The sequence below is a fragment of the Camelina sativa genome, chromosome 18, assembly GCF_030686135.1.
Source record: "Camelina sativa cultivar CO46 ecotype springtype chromosome 18, ASM3068613v1".
Classification (NCBI taxonomy): domain Eukaryota; kingdom Viridiplantae; phylum Streptophyta; class Magnoliopsida; order Brassicales; family Brassicaceae; genus Camelina; species Camelina sativa.
Window position 1 is genome coordinate 17,009,387 of NC_141897.1, and position 17,369 is coordinate 17,026,755.

Genomic DNA, 17,369 nt, shown 5'->3' on the forward strand with positions numbered 1-17,369 from the left:
TAGAGCTGTCCAATGTCTCTCTAGTTTCTCTGCTGATGAGTGAATAAAGAGTTTATACTTTTAGATGTTCAGAGAACAGAGGAAAACCATATAAAATAGGAGAAAAAAAAAGAAGTTTACAATTCTTTTATGAACATATTCATATGTCTGACCTGTAATTCAAATACTCCATCCTTATTTACATATATAATCCGGCTTATACAAGTGGAACGATAAGTTTAGAAAGGAATCGATGATAATTTTTTTTTTTTTTTTTTGTGGAAACAAAGATTACAACATGGATTTATATCAACAGTTTTTACGAGTAAGTTGTTGTGTAAGTTAAGGTCCATGGTTTCTTTTCTTCAGAATGCTTTGCCACCCAATGAATCGTTAAATCTCTGACCAGTCACTTTTTGTCGCCGAATTTTGTGAGTTACCTCAAATATGTATAACAACAACATACAAAAACGCTACTACTCACAAATCTTCTCCAGTGCTATTTCTTTGCCTGCTGCGATTACAAAAACAGAACAATCAGAAAGACATAAAAGATAGCTGAAGAAGATCATAAGAGTTTCTCAGTAGAAGCAAACCTTTTTTAGATATTTCTTGTGAAGTTTCATTGCACCAGTACAGGCTTTCTTTGCATCCAAGTTCCCGGTTATGTCGTTTAAGATCTGTGCAAAACACAAGGATCGATGAGGAATGCTCGGAAGATTAAAAAAAGCTGCTATCATAAGCCGGTGATATCTCTCTGCATTATTTACCTTTACAACATCATCGAGTCCTCGAGCTTCTGTCATAAGCTTAGAACTCTTGTCTTTCAAAACACTAGCCACTAAGAAAACCGAAATAGGCAAAGGACCTTCTGCGCTTTTCCCTCCGTTCTTCATGTTCTCTCTCTCGTACTTCCCGCATTGGTTTATCGACTTTGGTTTACCTTTGGAGGAACCTTCAATAGTTCTCTCTCCCTCGAACTGAGGCTCCTCATATAGAGAATACATTTCTGGATCATACTCTAATGCCCACATCATCTGATCAATGAAATAACCCCCCAAATAAGTATCAGTCTTTAGTAGTTTGTGGTCAAAGAACAATGTCTCTGAGTTTTATAGTTTATAAAGAGAAAACAAGAAACGTTACCTCCCAAAGGTACAAGGAGTCGCAAAAAGAGAATTCTCTTCGGAACTGAACCATGATCATTCGAATCGCAAAGAGATAGTCACCACCACCCAATTTCTCTGCATTTCAAGATCCATAATTTTCTATCAAGATCTCTCTTGCTCAACGTTAAAAGTGAGGTGAGAAAAGCTTTAATAGTTACCTAAGTGATGGTGAAGCTTAGGGTCAATAATCTGAGTGATTGAAGCCAAATGAGTAAGCTGTGCTTCGACTCCAACTGATCTCCCCGTGTCCCGAAAGTTTCCTCGCTTTCAAGTTCAAGAAAAAAGAAGAAAAGACCTTTTCACATTATCTGACTAGAGAGTAAAGACAAACATATATGAACACAAAACCATTGAAGTAGAGTGTACCAATCGACGCATCAATCGTTCGAAACACCAAAAAGCATCAGCTTCATCTTCAAGAAGCATAATCATAGGGGAACAAAGATCACTCATACCTGGTCAGAAGACACAGTAAATAGATCAACTTTTCAGGGCTTGAACAAAGGAGACACCTGTTCTTTCTCTGAATTTAACTGCTTACCTTGGCAATAACCAACGTCGTTGTCTATCCAGGCGTAGAGAGCTAGAATATCCCAGAGCTTAGACAAATTCTCCTTTTTCTCATAAAATACCAAAGTCCTATCTGTGCGGTTTACATCAAGACCTGAAAAGAAGAGTTTACGCAAGTAAACTGAATGATATTGAATCATCTCTCTCAAAAGTACTTTCTTTTTGTGACCAAAGACATGTGATAACAGACCTATCTGGTGAAGTGTTAGCAACCATTGAATAACTTTCTTGTCCAAAGGTCCGCGGCTTGCAAGCTCTTTGAAGAAATCCGCACCATTCGCACCTGGGATAATACTTAACAATCAAGATGCTTAAAATTTCTAGTACGAACTGATGATCTACTGACTAATATTTCTTTAAGCAAAAAAATTTACCTAAATTTGTTTCTTGTAGTACAAGAGGATCGTTAATGGGTTCACCCTTGTTGGTAATTACAGGTGCGGTAATAAATCCACCACTTCCGATAACAGGAAACATTTGTTTACATTCCTCTTTCCATGAAGCATACTGCAATCTGAAAGGAAATATATATAGCAGCCAAGAGAATTCAAGGTAAATAGGATTTTGATAGAACTAGTTCACTGTTTGTATGAGTGTGAAAAATCACCTTCTACGTTGTCTGATTTGCTCTCTTTCTTCAAATGAGCTCTTTGGATCATAACAACCAAGTAAGAATTCCCAGACTTCTCCTCTAATCGATGGATGGATTCCCTAGACCAGTCAAGAATGCAAACAACAGGACTGGAAATGGTAAGAAAACGCAATCTGATACCGTATATGAGCAAACCGTGGTACATATGGACTAAATATCAGGAATATATATAAGTAATTTTTGCATATACAGAACAACAAAAATCAGGAAACAGTGTCTTGAGACTTACCCCTCGTTGGATACGATTTAGAGTTTTGCCAATATCAAGGAACCCTTCTGTTGTAAATGCAGCTTGCCATTTTCTTACACTCAAAGTTTTACCAGGCTGCACAAAACATAATTAAGAAAAAATTGACAGGTAATGTCAGCTAATCGAGAGACTCTGCCATTCTCTAAAACCTCATCAGTGTTAGATATGTGAAACTTTAAACATGAACTCTAAAGCAAGTCATAGCATTGATGTAACCCAACTCGTTAAACCGTAACTAGTACTGCTTTCTTCTCTTGTTTTAATCACATCAGAACAACGGCCCAATTCCAAAAGGAGGAATCTGCATTTGTCTAAAAGACAACCCATAAGAATATCAAATCTAAAAAGATCAATAATCCCTAATCAATTTAGTCAGCATCAAAAGACATAAACATGTCATTAGCTTCCCCAAGCCTTAAAAAAAACAAAAACTAGTAAATGCTCTCATATAATAGATAACAACCCAATGCTACAATTTACCTGAGAAGTTCATTGGATGCGAATAACAAGGGAAGAGAATGAAACAATCTCATAGATGAAACAGAGAACGAATACAAATGCTGGACAGAGAAAAAGGAACATACTTTGATCTTGAATTTGGTATTGGGGACATCAGTGCACTCAGGACGAATCTGGTAATAAGAATCTGCTGGTTCTGCGAAAGCTCCCCACATTTATGTCAATTTTTTCAGTTAAAAATGCAAACTTTCCCGGGATAATCAAACGAAAAGGATAGAGAAAGTAAACAAAAGAATGGGTTTTTTTTTTCTACTACAAACAAAGATTGGAGAAGATGAACAACAAAAGAAGCAAAAAACTGGCACCCTCTCAAAAGATCAATTCTTTCTTTTAAGTTCTTTATCGATTTTGGAGAAGAAAGAAAAAAACAAATAGAGAGATCTTAAGAGGAGGGTCCAGTTTTGGAATCGGATTAAAAAGAAAAGATCAACAAAGACAAGAACTTTTCTTTTTTGGTTTTGCAATTGTTTTTTTTTACTACTAATCTAATCTAATCTAATCATCAACTAGGTTTCGTTTTACATATTTTTTAAAAAATTGTGTGGTTTATGGAGAAAGCTATGATTTTTTTTTGATGGTGATTAATTAAGAGAGGTCAAACAAAGCTCGCTGATCTGTCTTTTTTAATTATCTCTATCTCCCGTTTTTAGTAAACGAGTTTTCAAGAGAGAGATAGCGATGAGTTTGTTGACGTACGGTGGGGTGTTAATGGCCCAAACCCATGACCGTTCTTAACGATATTGTGTGAATGTTAATCTTGGTTTGGTTATACCTTGGTTAATTCTACAAAACCCTAGAAAAGAAGGTTTAGAAAACTGAACTGATCAGATCACATAAACCACATCTTAGTTTTTTCGTCGATTTGATTTGGTCCTTGTTTTTGACGTGTTCAACAGATTCTGGCTTCGGCATCAGTCGTTATAGAGGTTTGTTTATTCAAACCACTCATCGTTTGAGCCAAACGACAAAGTTATACTACTGTGTAATGCTATATAAAAACTTAAAGGCCAAAAAAACGATTATTATTTATAAATAAAGTAATGGAACAAACTATGTTATTGATGAGAAAGAAAAACAGAAACCGACATAGATTACATTATGTTTATTAGAAAACAATAAAAAGTATATCTTAGATAGACATAGTCGAATTGACGTATAATCACCGACTATGAAAGATCATTATTTGTCTCTTGTAAAATACGCGTAAAACACTACGATGGCGAAGCCTATAAAAACTGCAAAACCGGAAAAGTAGGCTATTAACACCAGTAGCGACAGGCCCTCCATTCTTCTCGATTATAATCTTTGTTTGTATTGAAAGCTGAAAAAATAGAGTATATTCAATCAAGAAGAAGAGGTCTTATATAAGTTAATTATTAGCTTCCAAAACAGTTAATGGAAAACTTTGATGACCAAAACAAAAATGGAAAACGTTGATACAATTAGCTAATTGAATATAAAGAAATGGTAAATTATTGAGCGAGTAAAAGGATATTGACCTTTTAGGACCCAAAAAAAAAACTAAGGTTTAAATGTTTATCTTAAACACGTATATCCAATATATATGCGTATCTTAAACATGCCATGTTAGGTTTAAAATGCTTTCCAAAATTGAGAATCGTATATTAAATATACAAAATTCAATATTGTTTATAGTAGAAAGCATGTCATATATGTATCATCATAATTGAAAACGATTATTTATATGGCAGGCTAAGAAAACAGAAAGCCGGTGAGGCGGTAATAGTTAGCAGCAATCCAAAGATGAAAGATAAACATAAGGAAGACTGTTGAAATAGCTTAGCTATTGTAGTATTATTTACTAATGATTTCTAGTCTAAACTCTAAACTAATGTTAACATCATACACAAAAACTTAGGAGGTGTATTGAAACCATAGTTTTGGAAAATTTTATGAGATTTAATAAATTTGGAGTTTTGATAAATTTTATGGAAATTGATATGATTTATGGTATAATTCTTTCAAATGCCACCTAAAACCATGAGATTTAGATTTCTGTATTTTTAACTAAACAAATCTTCTCAAATCCTCTAAAATCCTCATAAATCCTTAAAACTTATTAAAATCCAAATGCATAAATTATTTTGAATAACAGTAGATTAAATCATCTGTTTAATAACAGTGGATTTTAATAGACTTTTTAAAATCTAATATTGGATAATATAGGATTTGTAAATTTTACACAAATTATGTAAAACACCCTGTATTAGCAAACGTTTATGTGAAGCAACAATATTTCCTTGTTCCTCCCATAAGAAAAAACAAAACAAAAAACAGTCTAACAATTCTCTTTAGAAAAAATTCAGACCTATGTATTTAGTTTGTATCTCGTACTTAGATTTCTCACGTTGTGGCTTTTAAAGCACTTCTATTGGAGTCTCAAGTCCTATCTGTCAATAAGAAAGACGTCTTAAAAATAAACTAAAACTAAAAACATATATTAATTGAAAATTGCTAGATAAATAGATATGTTGTTTCTCAAATGAGAGACCCTCTCTCTCTAATTGAAAATTGCTAGATAAATAGATCTGTTTCTCATATGCTTTTTTTTGTTATTGATTCACAGTTTTTTTTTGGTCACAAGATAATATTTTATATTGTTTAGATTTGAAATACTATTTTTGGTCCTTTGAGAAAAATATATTATATTTGAAATATATATAATATTTGATCTTAGAATATTAATTAATTAGTTCAGATATTATTTTTATAAATAATAAAATAAAATTATCTTATTTATTGAGCTCTGTTATGTATAACTTTAAATTATCTATTAATATTAATTGATATTACTTAAAGTATATCTAAAAAAAATTGTATTGAATCATTAAAATGTTGTAACACCAATAAACTAGAATAGTGTTTTGTAAAGAAAATTCATATTAAAAATGAACTGTCAAAGCATATATATATAGGGACACTTGCAAAAATCTATATATACATTTTTGGAGACATTTAGCAAATAAATCCTAGAGTTGTAACCTATTTACAAGCATGCCATTAGCATTAATTATTAATTTATTTTTCATTTAATTTATTAATATTAAATTCAATTTTTGGAAACAAGATTTCTCATCCTAATAAAATTTCCAAAACAATAGGAACCACTACCTTTAACATTAAATATTAATTTTATAATAAATTTAATTAATATTAAGTTTTCAATTTTACAAAATAATATTTTTTCCATAGAAATATTTTCTAAACAAATTATGTACACACATCTTGGGTCCATTTTAATAACCTTTGGTTATTAAAAGAAAAACAATGTGGAATTCATGTCAATTCCAACAAATAACTGTTAACAACTTTTATTTGCATTTCACAACAAAACTATATATATTAAAGTTAATTGATTCTTTATATATAAAACATACAAAACTACAATACAAAATTATCCTGTACATAAACAATTTAAAATAATAAAAATATTACTATCTGTAAATCAAAAAAAAAAAACACACAGTATATTCCTTCTATAAATCACTACTTATTTAATTGTATGTTATACACTTATACAATAATATAAAACAATAAACCTCAAACAAAATACTTTCTAATTTCTATACTAACTAATATATCTATATTTGTAAGGTTGTACATTTAAAAAAAATACAAATTAAACATTAGTTATATATAGTTAATCTATAAAACAAATTATTTATTTTTATGAAAAAATAGCATCGCGGTGTACCGCGGGTGAATATCTAGTAGACTACAAACTTGAGTCAATTGCAATGTTAGACCCTTTTTTTTTTCTCTCCAACATTTGCCACTTTCTCTCTATTAAATCCTTGTACATTCATTGTATTCACAAAAATGCCATTATTTCTGATTTATTTGAATTTCTTGCGAAAATGTTTATTACATCCATATCCTCATATTCTTATTTTATTTACGGTTGTACCATCGCCATCAATTTTCCAACAACCATGAAAAACCAAATTTGAAGCTCTAAATGCTTCAACAACCTGAATTTGTAAGCTTAAATAACAATCAATGCTAAGAGAACTTCATTTTCTTCAATCTCCTATCCATTTTAATCCTAGAAAACATTTATCTTGTTATATATCATGATTCTTGGATAGTGATTAAGTTGGCGTTGGGTTTCTTCCGTGGTGACTTAAGACGACGTCCTTGGTGTTTGACATTGCGAACAACCACCGTAAGGTTATTTTCCAGTAGATTTCGTGATTTTCTTTGTGTTTTTGTTGAAATTAGACTTCATTTGTTAGTCGAACCATCATAATATAATGTAAAGTCTACTATTTGGTTAGTTTTGCAATTTAAAGTTTATCGAGTTTTGAACCCGTATACTAAAATGTCAGTCTCCTTAATTTCATTTGAAAACAAAAAAATATGGCTTAGACTGCATTATAGTATTTCTAACGGATACTTTCTTTTGCAGTCTACTAAAGTGTATTTTTGCAATTGACCAAATTATTGACTTTTTAGTCCAGACTGTCAGACGAAGTCTTCGTATGAAAAAGGTAGTAGACTTTTATAGTGGTTAGTTTTGCAATTGACCAAAATATAAAAGTATTGACCATAATATTATTTATAAAAAATTACCAAGTTGACTAGAAAAGAAGTCTACTAGTGAAAAAATTAAAATATTGGTCAACTCCAAAAATGACCAGGACAGACTGCAAACAAAGTCACCATTTCCGGAGACTTCGTAGGTAGTCTAATTGTCGAAAGTCAAACTTGGTCAATTGCAAAACTAACCACAACGAAGTCTAACTTTTATAGTTGACGGATTTACGAAGTCTACTTGTTAGATAGAAGTCTACTACAAAGTCAATGGTTTGGTCAATTGCAAAAATAACTAGTGTAGACTGTAGTCGAAGTTAACTTTTTGAAACTTTCAAAGAAGTCTACTCTTTTTTATGTTTTCAGTTGCATAACTGACCCAAAAATTAACAAAGAAAGACAACAAAAAAAGTCAACAATCATAGTAGACTTCAAAAGGTGTCTGCTTTAATAAATTGTAATTGCGAAAATAGACCACAAGTAATAGACGTCACAAGTAGTCTCTGTATAGAGGCTTGTCTATGTATACAATGTTGACATTAACATGAAGTCCTCAAAATTTGAAAACCAATTTGCAACAAGTTGGTGAATAATTTTAAAGATTTTCTTGCTGTACTCTTTGACATATGGTATGTACTTGCTTCTGTATGTTTTTGAAATGATTATGTATTATACATATGGAGAAATCAAGTTTTTGGTTTTCATAGGCAGTTAGGTTATTAAATTAGACTTATTTAGGAAGTCAAACCGTTGGATTTATCTCTAAAGTCTGTATAATTGAAATGGTCTTTAATTGGAAATTTATAAAGAATTTTTTTGACTTTTTAGTTCGTACGTGTTATATCGGTTATGTAATTGCCTATGTATATTTTGACGATGATAAAATTTTATACTTTTTGCTTTCCTTAGGTTATTAGGGTTTAGGGGTTAGGGTTTAGGGTTTAGGGTTTAGAGGTTAGGGTTTAGGGTTTATGGTATTTTAACTTGTTGCTTATTCTTTCAAGTAAATGACGCAAATACCTGTCAATATCCACTCAATCTATTGCATCTCCTTCTTCGATAACAAGATAATAAGTTGGTTCACGAGCTATGGCCGGAGAGAGTTCCAGTAAGCGTAAGAGAAGCAGTTCCGATTTCGAGTCGGAAGAGGAAGTAATCGATGCCATGAAAGAAGCGTTTGAGAGGATGAGGGTCATGGTTGAAGAAGAGACGAAGGATCGCTTCAAAGCAATTCTTCGTATGATGAGAGATCACATGAAGAAGAAGGAAGAGGCCACTGCCCTTGTGCATTAAGTGGATCTGATCGACGCTCAACTATCTCAACTGAATCAAATATTGGGTCAACAACTTGTCGACTTTGAGGCAGAGCACAAGAGGTTAGAGGAGATGAGAGAGGTTGCAAAAGCTGATGTCAAACAGTGTAAGGTGCCTCCTCCTATTGATTGGGGCAAACTTGATGCCCGTCTCGACGATTAGTTGCATCACCCAAACTCCTATTTGTATTAAAATTTTTATTTTCTACCTATTTCTATTTTTCTAGTTGTCAATTCTACATTTCTACATGAATAATGAATATATATTTCTATTTATATTGGTCAACTCTACATGTCCATTATTTTCAATATCCATTAGAAGTATATAAGTTAACTTCAGTAATATGTCTACTTGGCTTTCGTTGTACGCTATTGCTTAGTGGAGACTACAAGTTATTAATATTTAAATATTAATTCAATCAGATTATTTATAATGTTGTGTGGCTGTTTTTGGTAGTTATACTGTTAGATCTTGTTCAGGTTGCTGAAGACGGGGAGTAGAAGTTACCTTCATCGTGAAATCAACTGGAAGACGGAGAGTAGAAGTTACTATTTATGTGTATTTTGTAATATTTTCGGATATATTCCACGTGTTCAAGTCGACATTATCTATTACAGACAATCATTTCTCTTAAAGGGATTCTACTTCTTCTCTTCTTCATCAAATAGCATCAGATAGAGAATAATGAGTCAAATTTTGGGGTCAGATTCTGATACAAATACGCAAATACAAATTTCTGGTCCAATTTGCAACCACTGTGGTAGATCTACGATACTTGTGAAATCATGGACAGATGCAAATCCGGGAAGAAATTTCTTCAGGTGCACAATTCATGGCTTTTCTCGTTGGTCAGACGAAGAACCATCGAGTGGATGGCAAAAGCGGAGCTTATTGGAGTCGAGGGACGAGATTCGTCGGCAGAAAGAAGAAATCAAGGTACTTAAAAAATCTATAAGAGCAATGAACAAATAAGTTGTTAATGGTTTGGTGAACTCTCATTTGGTTAACAAATATGAGGAAGATAAGAAACAGTTTGAGTGTGAGGCTATGACAGCAAGGGAAAAAATGCACCGACAAGTCATGGTTATCTCTTGGATAGGTTTCATTGTTGTCATCGCAATGTGTCTTGGGATGTGTACAACATCTCTAATTTAACTTCATTCAGATGTCTATTAAGCTTTCTATGTATGCTATTGTTTCAAGTCTACATTCGTTGTACCCTTTTGATATCTCTAAATTCGTTGTACCCTTTCGCTATCTATACATTTGTTGTACCCTTTCGATTTATCTACATTCATTGTATCATTCCCATCTCTTCATCTTCTTCTTCGATCATTGGATCTATAAATATCCTCTCAATTTCTACTCAATCTATTGCATCTCCTTCTTCGATAACAAGATAATAAGTTGGTTACGAGCTATGGCCGGAGAGAGTTCCAGTAAGCGTAAGAGAAGCAGTTCTGATTTCGAGAGGGAAGAAGAAGTAATCGATGCCATGAAAGTAGCGTTTGAGAGGACGAGAGTCGTGGTTGAAGAAGAGACGAAGGATCGCTTCAAAGCAATTCTTCGTATGATGAGAGATCACATGAAGAAGAAGGAAGAGGCCACCGCCATTGTGCATAAAGTGGATCTGATCGACGCTCAACTATCTCAACTGAATCAAATATTGGGTCAACAACTTCTCGACTTAGAGGGAGAGCACAAGAGGTTATAGGAGATGAGAGAGGTTGCAGAAGCTGATGTCAAACAGTGTAAGGTTCCTCCTCCTATTGATTGGGGCAAACTTAATGTCCGTCTCAACGATTAGTTGCATCGCCCAAACTCCTATTTGTATTTAAAATTTTTATTTTCTACCTATTTCTATTTTTCTAGTTGTCAACTCTACATTTCTACATGAATAATGAATATATATTTCTATTTCTATTGGTCAACTCTACAAGTCCATTTTTACCAATATCCATTAGAAATATATAAGTTAACTTCAGTAATATGTCTACTTGGTTTTCGTTGTACGCTATTGCTTAGTGAAAACTACAAGTTATTAATATTTTAATAGTAACTAATGAGGACCAGACAAGTGTAAAAATAAACAGAGGCGACCAAGAAAAAAGGAAAAAAAAAAGAAGAAACGTTTTCGGTTCTCTCCTCTTTCTCTCTCTTTTTTTTTGGTGTAATCTCTTTCTGTATTATTTTATTAATTTTTACTAAGATTTGAAAATGACACATTCCCCTATAAAGTTTATAAATCTGTCACATTTTATATTATTTTACGTTGCTTCTCGGGTTTCGACAACAGTGTAGAGTGAGTATCGTAGGGATAGCAGGTAAAAAGGCACTTTGGTGGCATTTATTGAAACACTGTAGATGCCTCGACATTAGGTCAGACAGCAGAAGGATGAACCTTTGTTTTAGTAAAAGAGATAATTACGAGTACATTTTCATTAATCCTTTTACATTATATTAATAAAAAGATCCCACAATATAGGTAGCAGCCTATCATCAGAGTTAACCAAAAAATTTAACTACCAAAATGAAAGTTCTAATTTCGATTGAACAACAATATTCATTCGAAGTCTATAAGTTAACTTCATAAAGATGTCTAGTATGCTTTCGCGTTACGCTATTGTTTAACAGAGACTACAAATAATTAATATTTTAATAACTAACTAATGAGGAATAGACAAATGTACAATTAAACAGATAATATGTATTATTTTATCAAATTTTTAATAAAAATTGATTTTTAATAGGAATAGTTTCTAAATTTGACACTTTGCTGGCATTGTTGAAACTATGTAGCAGCCTTGGCTTTAATTGTGGACATAAGGATGAACCACTGTTTTAGTGAAAATAGATAATTACGAATACAAGAATGGTAATTCGTTTATATAGAGGTTAATAAGGAGGATCCCACAAAAAATATATGGATACCGCCCAACATCCGAGTTAATTAATAATATATCCAACCCACAAAATAACAAGATCCCCCAACAGAAACAAAACATTATCCTAATAAGTCATACATAAGACATACAAATTTAGAAAGAAATAAGTTCTTAGTTAGTCTCGAATTGGGGGAGGATCATATAGCCCAAAATCGTCGATGTAATTTGACTCATTTGGTCCACGACACTCAATCTCATGAAATAAGTCACAAGCTAGCTTCTCCCTTATCCATGGGATGTTTGCGTCGCACAATGTAGAAGGAAATGGCAGCCCGAGAGCATGACATTCTATGTACTTTAATGTGAAAACACCACAGTCACCTGTCTTCTTATTCAGAGACACTGCCGTTGTGATTCGCTTGTGGGTGAACTTCTCGTACGGGTACATCGGTTTGTGGTCATGACTAGCTAACTCCCGCAGCACATACAGAACCATCACAGCTATCGGGTGAACTGCAGTCGCATGCTCATCATCGGAAGAACAACTGGGAATGTTGTCCCAGATAACGATGTGTCTCATTGGAATCGATATCCACAAGGCAACCCAATGCTCAGATTTAACGTTTAATGGCGCGTACAAATCGTCCACTTCCAGACCCCACTGTTTGTTAGACTGGGCATACGGTGGATACTCACCTGCGTGGTAACTGAAGGCACCGACCGGCAGAAGTTTACCAGACCCATCAGGATTCGACTCAGATTTTTCAAAGTCAAAATACTTCGTCGACCACATATGAGTGAACATGGCATCTAGGAAGGCAATTCTATCCGATCTAAACCTCTCAGGATGTGATGTGTATCGATGTCTCAGTAGATTCAAACCTGCATCCACATGTTGGATAATCACATGGATTTTAAAACACAGTTAAATAGTATTGAAGACTGTCAACATAAATGAGTACAAGAAGTTTACAAGTAGACTTACCGAATCTCTAAGCCACAATGTTCTTGTCTGCAGTTCGTACCACCAAAGACAACATCGGGATTTGTCTGGAACCTTGTTCCTCTACGTCATGTGGATGAAGAATGGTTTGGAAACGTATATGACCCAAGATTTTCAAAACGTATAATTTTGCAACATAACATAAAATGTAGTATACTTACGGATCTTCCTTTAAGAAGTCAAGCAAAACCTTCTTCTTCTCCTTGTCTGCTTTAACAAAAGGATTATATGCTGACGTATTTGACTTACTACCCATGAAAGTTTTGGCTGTGTTATCACCAACGAATGGAGAACGCTGACTTGACGCCAATCTCTTAACCCTTTCAGCCTTGCCCTATGCCGCAAGCATAGCAGCTTCAACCCGTGGTTGTTGCTTCTTAGCCCTGGCAGTGTAGTCAGCTGCTGTTGGGATTTCTGTGCGAAGGAATAGAGGTGGGTATGAATCAGTGTCAGATAAATCAGGGCTACCCTCTTTTGTTACCTTCTTATCCGTACGGGTCACAGATGGAGAAGGGTTCAGTTTCTGCAAATTCCGATATAAAGACTACATGATCATTGATGTAAACAAATAAAATTAAATCTGCCATATCTGACATATGTTTAAGAGTCTCGAATTTGACAAATCAAAGGCAACATAAAGTTGAAGTCGACTTCACATAATGAAGTCTAACAAATACACTTGATTAGAAGTCTGAGAAGTTGACAACCTCTATAAGTCTATTTTTTCTTCGCCTTGTACCTGGTATTATGTTTGTGAGGAATCGTAGTAGGAATTTTCAAATGTGTTCAGAACTAACCATATCCGTGGTTTATTGAGTGTTAGGTTCTTCCTCTTCAGCAGTAGCTTCAGGAGCATTCTGTTCCTTTGGATTGGTATCGACATTTGATGCACCAGTTACATTTCCCTTCATTTTGGAAAAATCCGAAGCCAGGCTTTCCACCTTCTTATTCAGCATGTCAAACCTCAAATCGCAACTTCTGAATCCCTTTTTCATCTCATAAACCAGAGCTGCTCCCCAGATGTCGATCTCATCTTTAATGGATTCCAAGATATTGATATCCCAGGCAGTTGAAGTATCTGGACATTGCCTCTTCCCACTTGGTTCATCAAATGTATCGGCTCTCTTCTTCTCACCCTTATCCTCCACCTTCATCTTCGAATTGTTGGACGCATAAATACCGTTTGTCTCCTACAAGCCTCTCCCCCACTTCCATCAACCAAAATCCCCAGTCAATGCTTTCATAATGTTAGCAATATTTTCATATGCTTCATCATCTTCCCAAACAGGGGTACTCATGCCACCAATGGTCTTGAAGTGGTTGAAACGAGTCTACAATTGATATAAAACAGTATAACTGTTCAAATCCAACAGCAACATCAAACAAATATAATATAGTAAATATACTGTTATGCGTACATGTCTTAGAATGCCCTCTTTGACATATTTTCTACCGCGGGAACCGCGGTAAGCAAGCAACGGTGGAGTAGGTTTATTAGGCAACGGATCGCCATATTCCTTACCAAAATCCGGCATAGATTCATATACCCAAATCTGCAGAGGTTCGACAAATCCGTCTAATTGGTAACTCTTGTTAGTATCCACCTTCTTCACAAAATGGATGAGGTTCTTGAAAGCAACCCTTCCCCATGGATAATCTTTAAATGCATCTAAATCCATAACTAGCCTAGCCATATTTAGACGGGTGGGCATTGAGGATTTTCTAGCTTCTATAAACCTAGCATAGATGGCTAGATAACCCAACCTAATACGATCAACTCTATCCCACTCGGCAGCGTTCTTACATGCTGCGACGAGTTGATAAATACTCGGACCGATGTCTAAACTGACTCCAAGCTTCTCCCAAAAATCTTCCATCTCGTATGTAACATCAATATGTGGTTGCTCCAAGGACTCGACATCTTCATAGTTAAGTCCAGTGATGGCTTCAAACTCATTTAAAGAAAATCTTAATGGGTTAGACCCAACCAGACTCCATATCTCGTACTTTTTGTTACAGACTAGCTGAAAGCTGAGCATATAGTGAACCAGTCTGGAAGCCCATTCGAATTTGAGACGGTTGAACTGTAAGAAGACACCCAGTCGAGACTCTCGAATCTCCTCCCATTCATCTTCTGCGAGAGCTTCATACAGTTCATCAAACAGCTTCGTATCGCTGCTGTAATATCTGATGCTTTTACACGGCAACGGCTCCTCTCCTTTCGTGAAAAACCTCCGAGGAAATTTTAGATTGTTCGCCTCCTCCATTCTGCAAAATAAGGCAAAATAAGATTATGTTTGGCGGGGGATTGAGATATAAGAAGACAAAAACGATTAGTCTTGAATTGAAAAGGAAGTCTACAATCGATTTGAAAGAAGTTAACCTTCAATTTAATCGAATATGAAACGGCGGCGAAGATGTTAAGATGAAGCGGCGGGGTTGGATAACACAGAGTTCGGCGAGATCTAGTACAAAAACGTTAAGCGTAGGAAGTCAAAAAAACAATCTGAAAGATAGTGATTCAAGTTTAACACAAAAGTAATGGGAAAATCAACTGTTAATGATAATCGAAATAGATAAATGGAAGAGGAAAGTTGACAAGAAAATGAAGACGGAGTTAGAGATAACAATATTGTTATCTAAGTTTTTAGGTTGTATAAAATTATCATAATTATAATAATCCCGATTTTATAAAACCAAAACCGTTTTACTCGAAATAGTATCGGAAAATTATAAAGAATCCGTTTAAAACTAGATCCTGTTTATCGGTAAACCAATTACCGCCAACTAACGTCAAATCAATTTATACCTTGTAATGATTATGTTTACGACTTCTCTGGCAGACTTCTCCACGGGAAACTGAACCGTCTGCAAGCCCATCAAATCAAATTAATACATGTACGATCTAGTAGACTTCTCAAGGAGACTTCTTCCTGGGAAACTGAAACATACTTTAACCTGGAAATCTATCTAATCAACCAAATTAATACATGTACGATCTAGTAGACTTCTCAAGGAGTTTTCTTCCTGGGAAACTGAAACATACTTTAACCTGAAAATTTATCTAATCAACCAAATTAATACATGTACGATCTAGTAGACTTCTCAAGGAGACTTCTTCCTGGGAAACTGAAATATACTTTAAACTGCAAATCTATCTAATCAACCAAATTAATACATCGTAGACTTCGATGAACCCGTTTCTAAGATATATGTTCACTTAACTGTGATGAACCCGTTTCTTTCCAAATCTATCTAATCAACAAAATTAATACATCGTTAACTTCGATGAAGTTCAATAGAAATTTTCTAATAATTACCCAACCGTGAATGTTAAAATTCTACACTTATAATTATATTTAAAACGAAGTGATATAGAGAAAGTTTCTATTATTACCCAATCCGTGAACAGTCTCCAATTCCTCGGGGCTGTGATGATTTATATTGACCGTTCCAATGAAACTGAAAGATCAATATCACTTCGTTGATACGGTCCGTGAACACTCACCAAATTCTCTGTCTTAGGATGAAGTACTATTTTTTAAGAGAAAAGAGATGAGAGATGATGGATACTTTTTTGGTTGCAGTATTAAAATAATCGCAAGACCCACTATTTGGGTTATATATACGAGACGAAGCGGTTGCAATGAACAGTTACATATAATTAATTAGTAAGGCAAACCGTCGCCTCGAGGAAAACCAATATGCAGACTTCAAAGCCTGACTTCTTTACACAGATTAAGGAGTAGACTTCATAATCTTAATTTTCTGACAATATGTAAACAGTTATCAACTCAATTGAAATCAACGAAGTCACCAAACTATTACAAAAACTGAAGCAAGTTCACATATTACAGACATAAATATGCCATTCAAACAAACAGACACGATGAAGAAAGGTTCACATATTTTAGAACTTAATTGAAAGATCTACGAAACCAAAGAGATTAATACCACGATGAATATTATACCGGCGATTAAGACATTCTCGAGCACCCCCTTACACGACGAACTGACAGACGTAATTCTTTCATCTGGTCTTTCACCTTGTCTAGCTCCTGCTGAACCCATAGCATTTCCTCATTTTCCAGGATGGCTGTAATAGAATCCCTTTGGTCAGCAAGTCCACCTCTCATTGCCTGAAGTTCTTGCATAATAGCCTCATCCCACCAATTCATAATATGGTCCTCTCCATCCTATACAATAGAAATAAATAAACCATGAGAATATTATATACTCAAATAATAACAACAAATAAACCACCAGACAATCTAACAACCTCATGGTTATTGCATCCAATGAAAATTCTTCCAGGATTGTCGGCTGTGGTGGAACATTTCATAACGGTTTCCCTTCCGCAGAAACATTTGTCAGGAATTCCAACTGTTAGGCCAAGAAAGTTTACTTCTGGTGGACCTTCACTCCATACTTGCAAAGAACTAGAAAATGGCTGAGTGTAGCTGTGTAACCCCAT

At 34.4% G+C, this 17,369-nt stretch overlaps 3 protein-coding genes and 1 long non-coding RNA gene across 12 annotated transcripts; all 4 read right to left on the bottom strand.

Moving 5' to 3' along the window:
- Positions 1–125: 125 nt before the first annotated feature.
- LOC104761495 (uncharacterized) lies at positions 126–3,781 on the bottom strand. 9 transcript variants are annotated; one of them, XM_087499257.1, is made up of 13 exons: positions 3,205–3,736; positions 2,842–2,931; positions 2,600–2,695; positions 2,326–2,429; positions 2,093–2,232; positions 1,909–2,001; positions 1,690–1,812; positions 1,515–1,603; positions 1,307–1,412; positions 1,126–1,223; positions 750–1,016; positions 576–659; positions 126–490 (listed from the first exon to the last, which is right to left on the bottom strand). In XM_087499257.1, the coding sequence occupies exons 5-13, from the start codon at positions 2,193–2,195 to the stop codon at positions 479–481; spliced, it is 975 nt and encodes a 324-aa protein (XP_087355383.1). In that variant the 5' UTR covers positions 2,196–2,232; positions 2,326–2,429; positions 2,600–2,695; positions 2,842–2,931; positions 3,205–3,736; the 3' UTR covers positions 126–478. The 9 variants fall into 9 exon arrangements, with proteins under 9 accessions (XP_087355383.1, XP_087355381.1, XP_087355382.1 ...); XM_087499255.1 differs by having other exon boundaries at positions 126–493; positions 3,205–3,726; XM_087499256.1 differs by having other exon boundaries at positions 126–493; positions 2,842–2,921; positions 3,205–3,693.
- Positions 3,782–4,139: 358 nt separating this feature from the next.
- LOC147923002 (uncharacterized) lies at positions 4,140–5,774 on the bottom strand. The gene is made up of 3 exons (XR_015588911.1): positions 5,652–5,774; positions 5,469–5,550; positions 4,140–4,460 (listed from the first exon to the last, which is right to left on the bottom strand). It is a non-coding gene; the product is annotated as an uncharacterized LOC147923002 (long non-coding RNA).
- Positions 5,775–12,067: 6,293 nt separating this feature from the next.
- On the bottom strand, positions 12,068–13,151 carry LOC147923003 (uncharacterized). Its single transcript, XM_087497862.1, has 3 exons — positions 13,057–13,151; positions 12,878–12,958; positions 12,068–12,794 (listed from the first exon to the last, which is right to left on the bottom strand). Exons 1-3 carry the CDS (start codon positions 13,149–13,151, stop codon positions 12,068–12,070), a joined length of 903 nt encoding a protein of 300 aa, XP_087353988.1.
- Positions 13,152–14,109: 958 nt separating this feature from the next.
- LOC147923004 (uncharacterized) lies at positions 14,110–17,369 on the bottom strand. Its single transcript, XM_087497863.1, has 5 exons — positions 17,175–17,369; positions 16,942–17,091; positions 15,705–15,763; positions 14,314–15,163; positions 14,110–14,226 (listed from the first exon to the last, which is right to left on the bottom strand). The coding sequence occupies exons 1-5, from the start codon at positions 17,367–17,369 to the stop codon at positions 14,110–14,112; spliced, it is 1,371 nt and encodes a 456-aa protein (XP_087353989.1).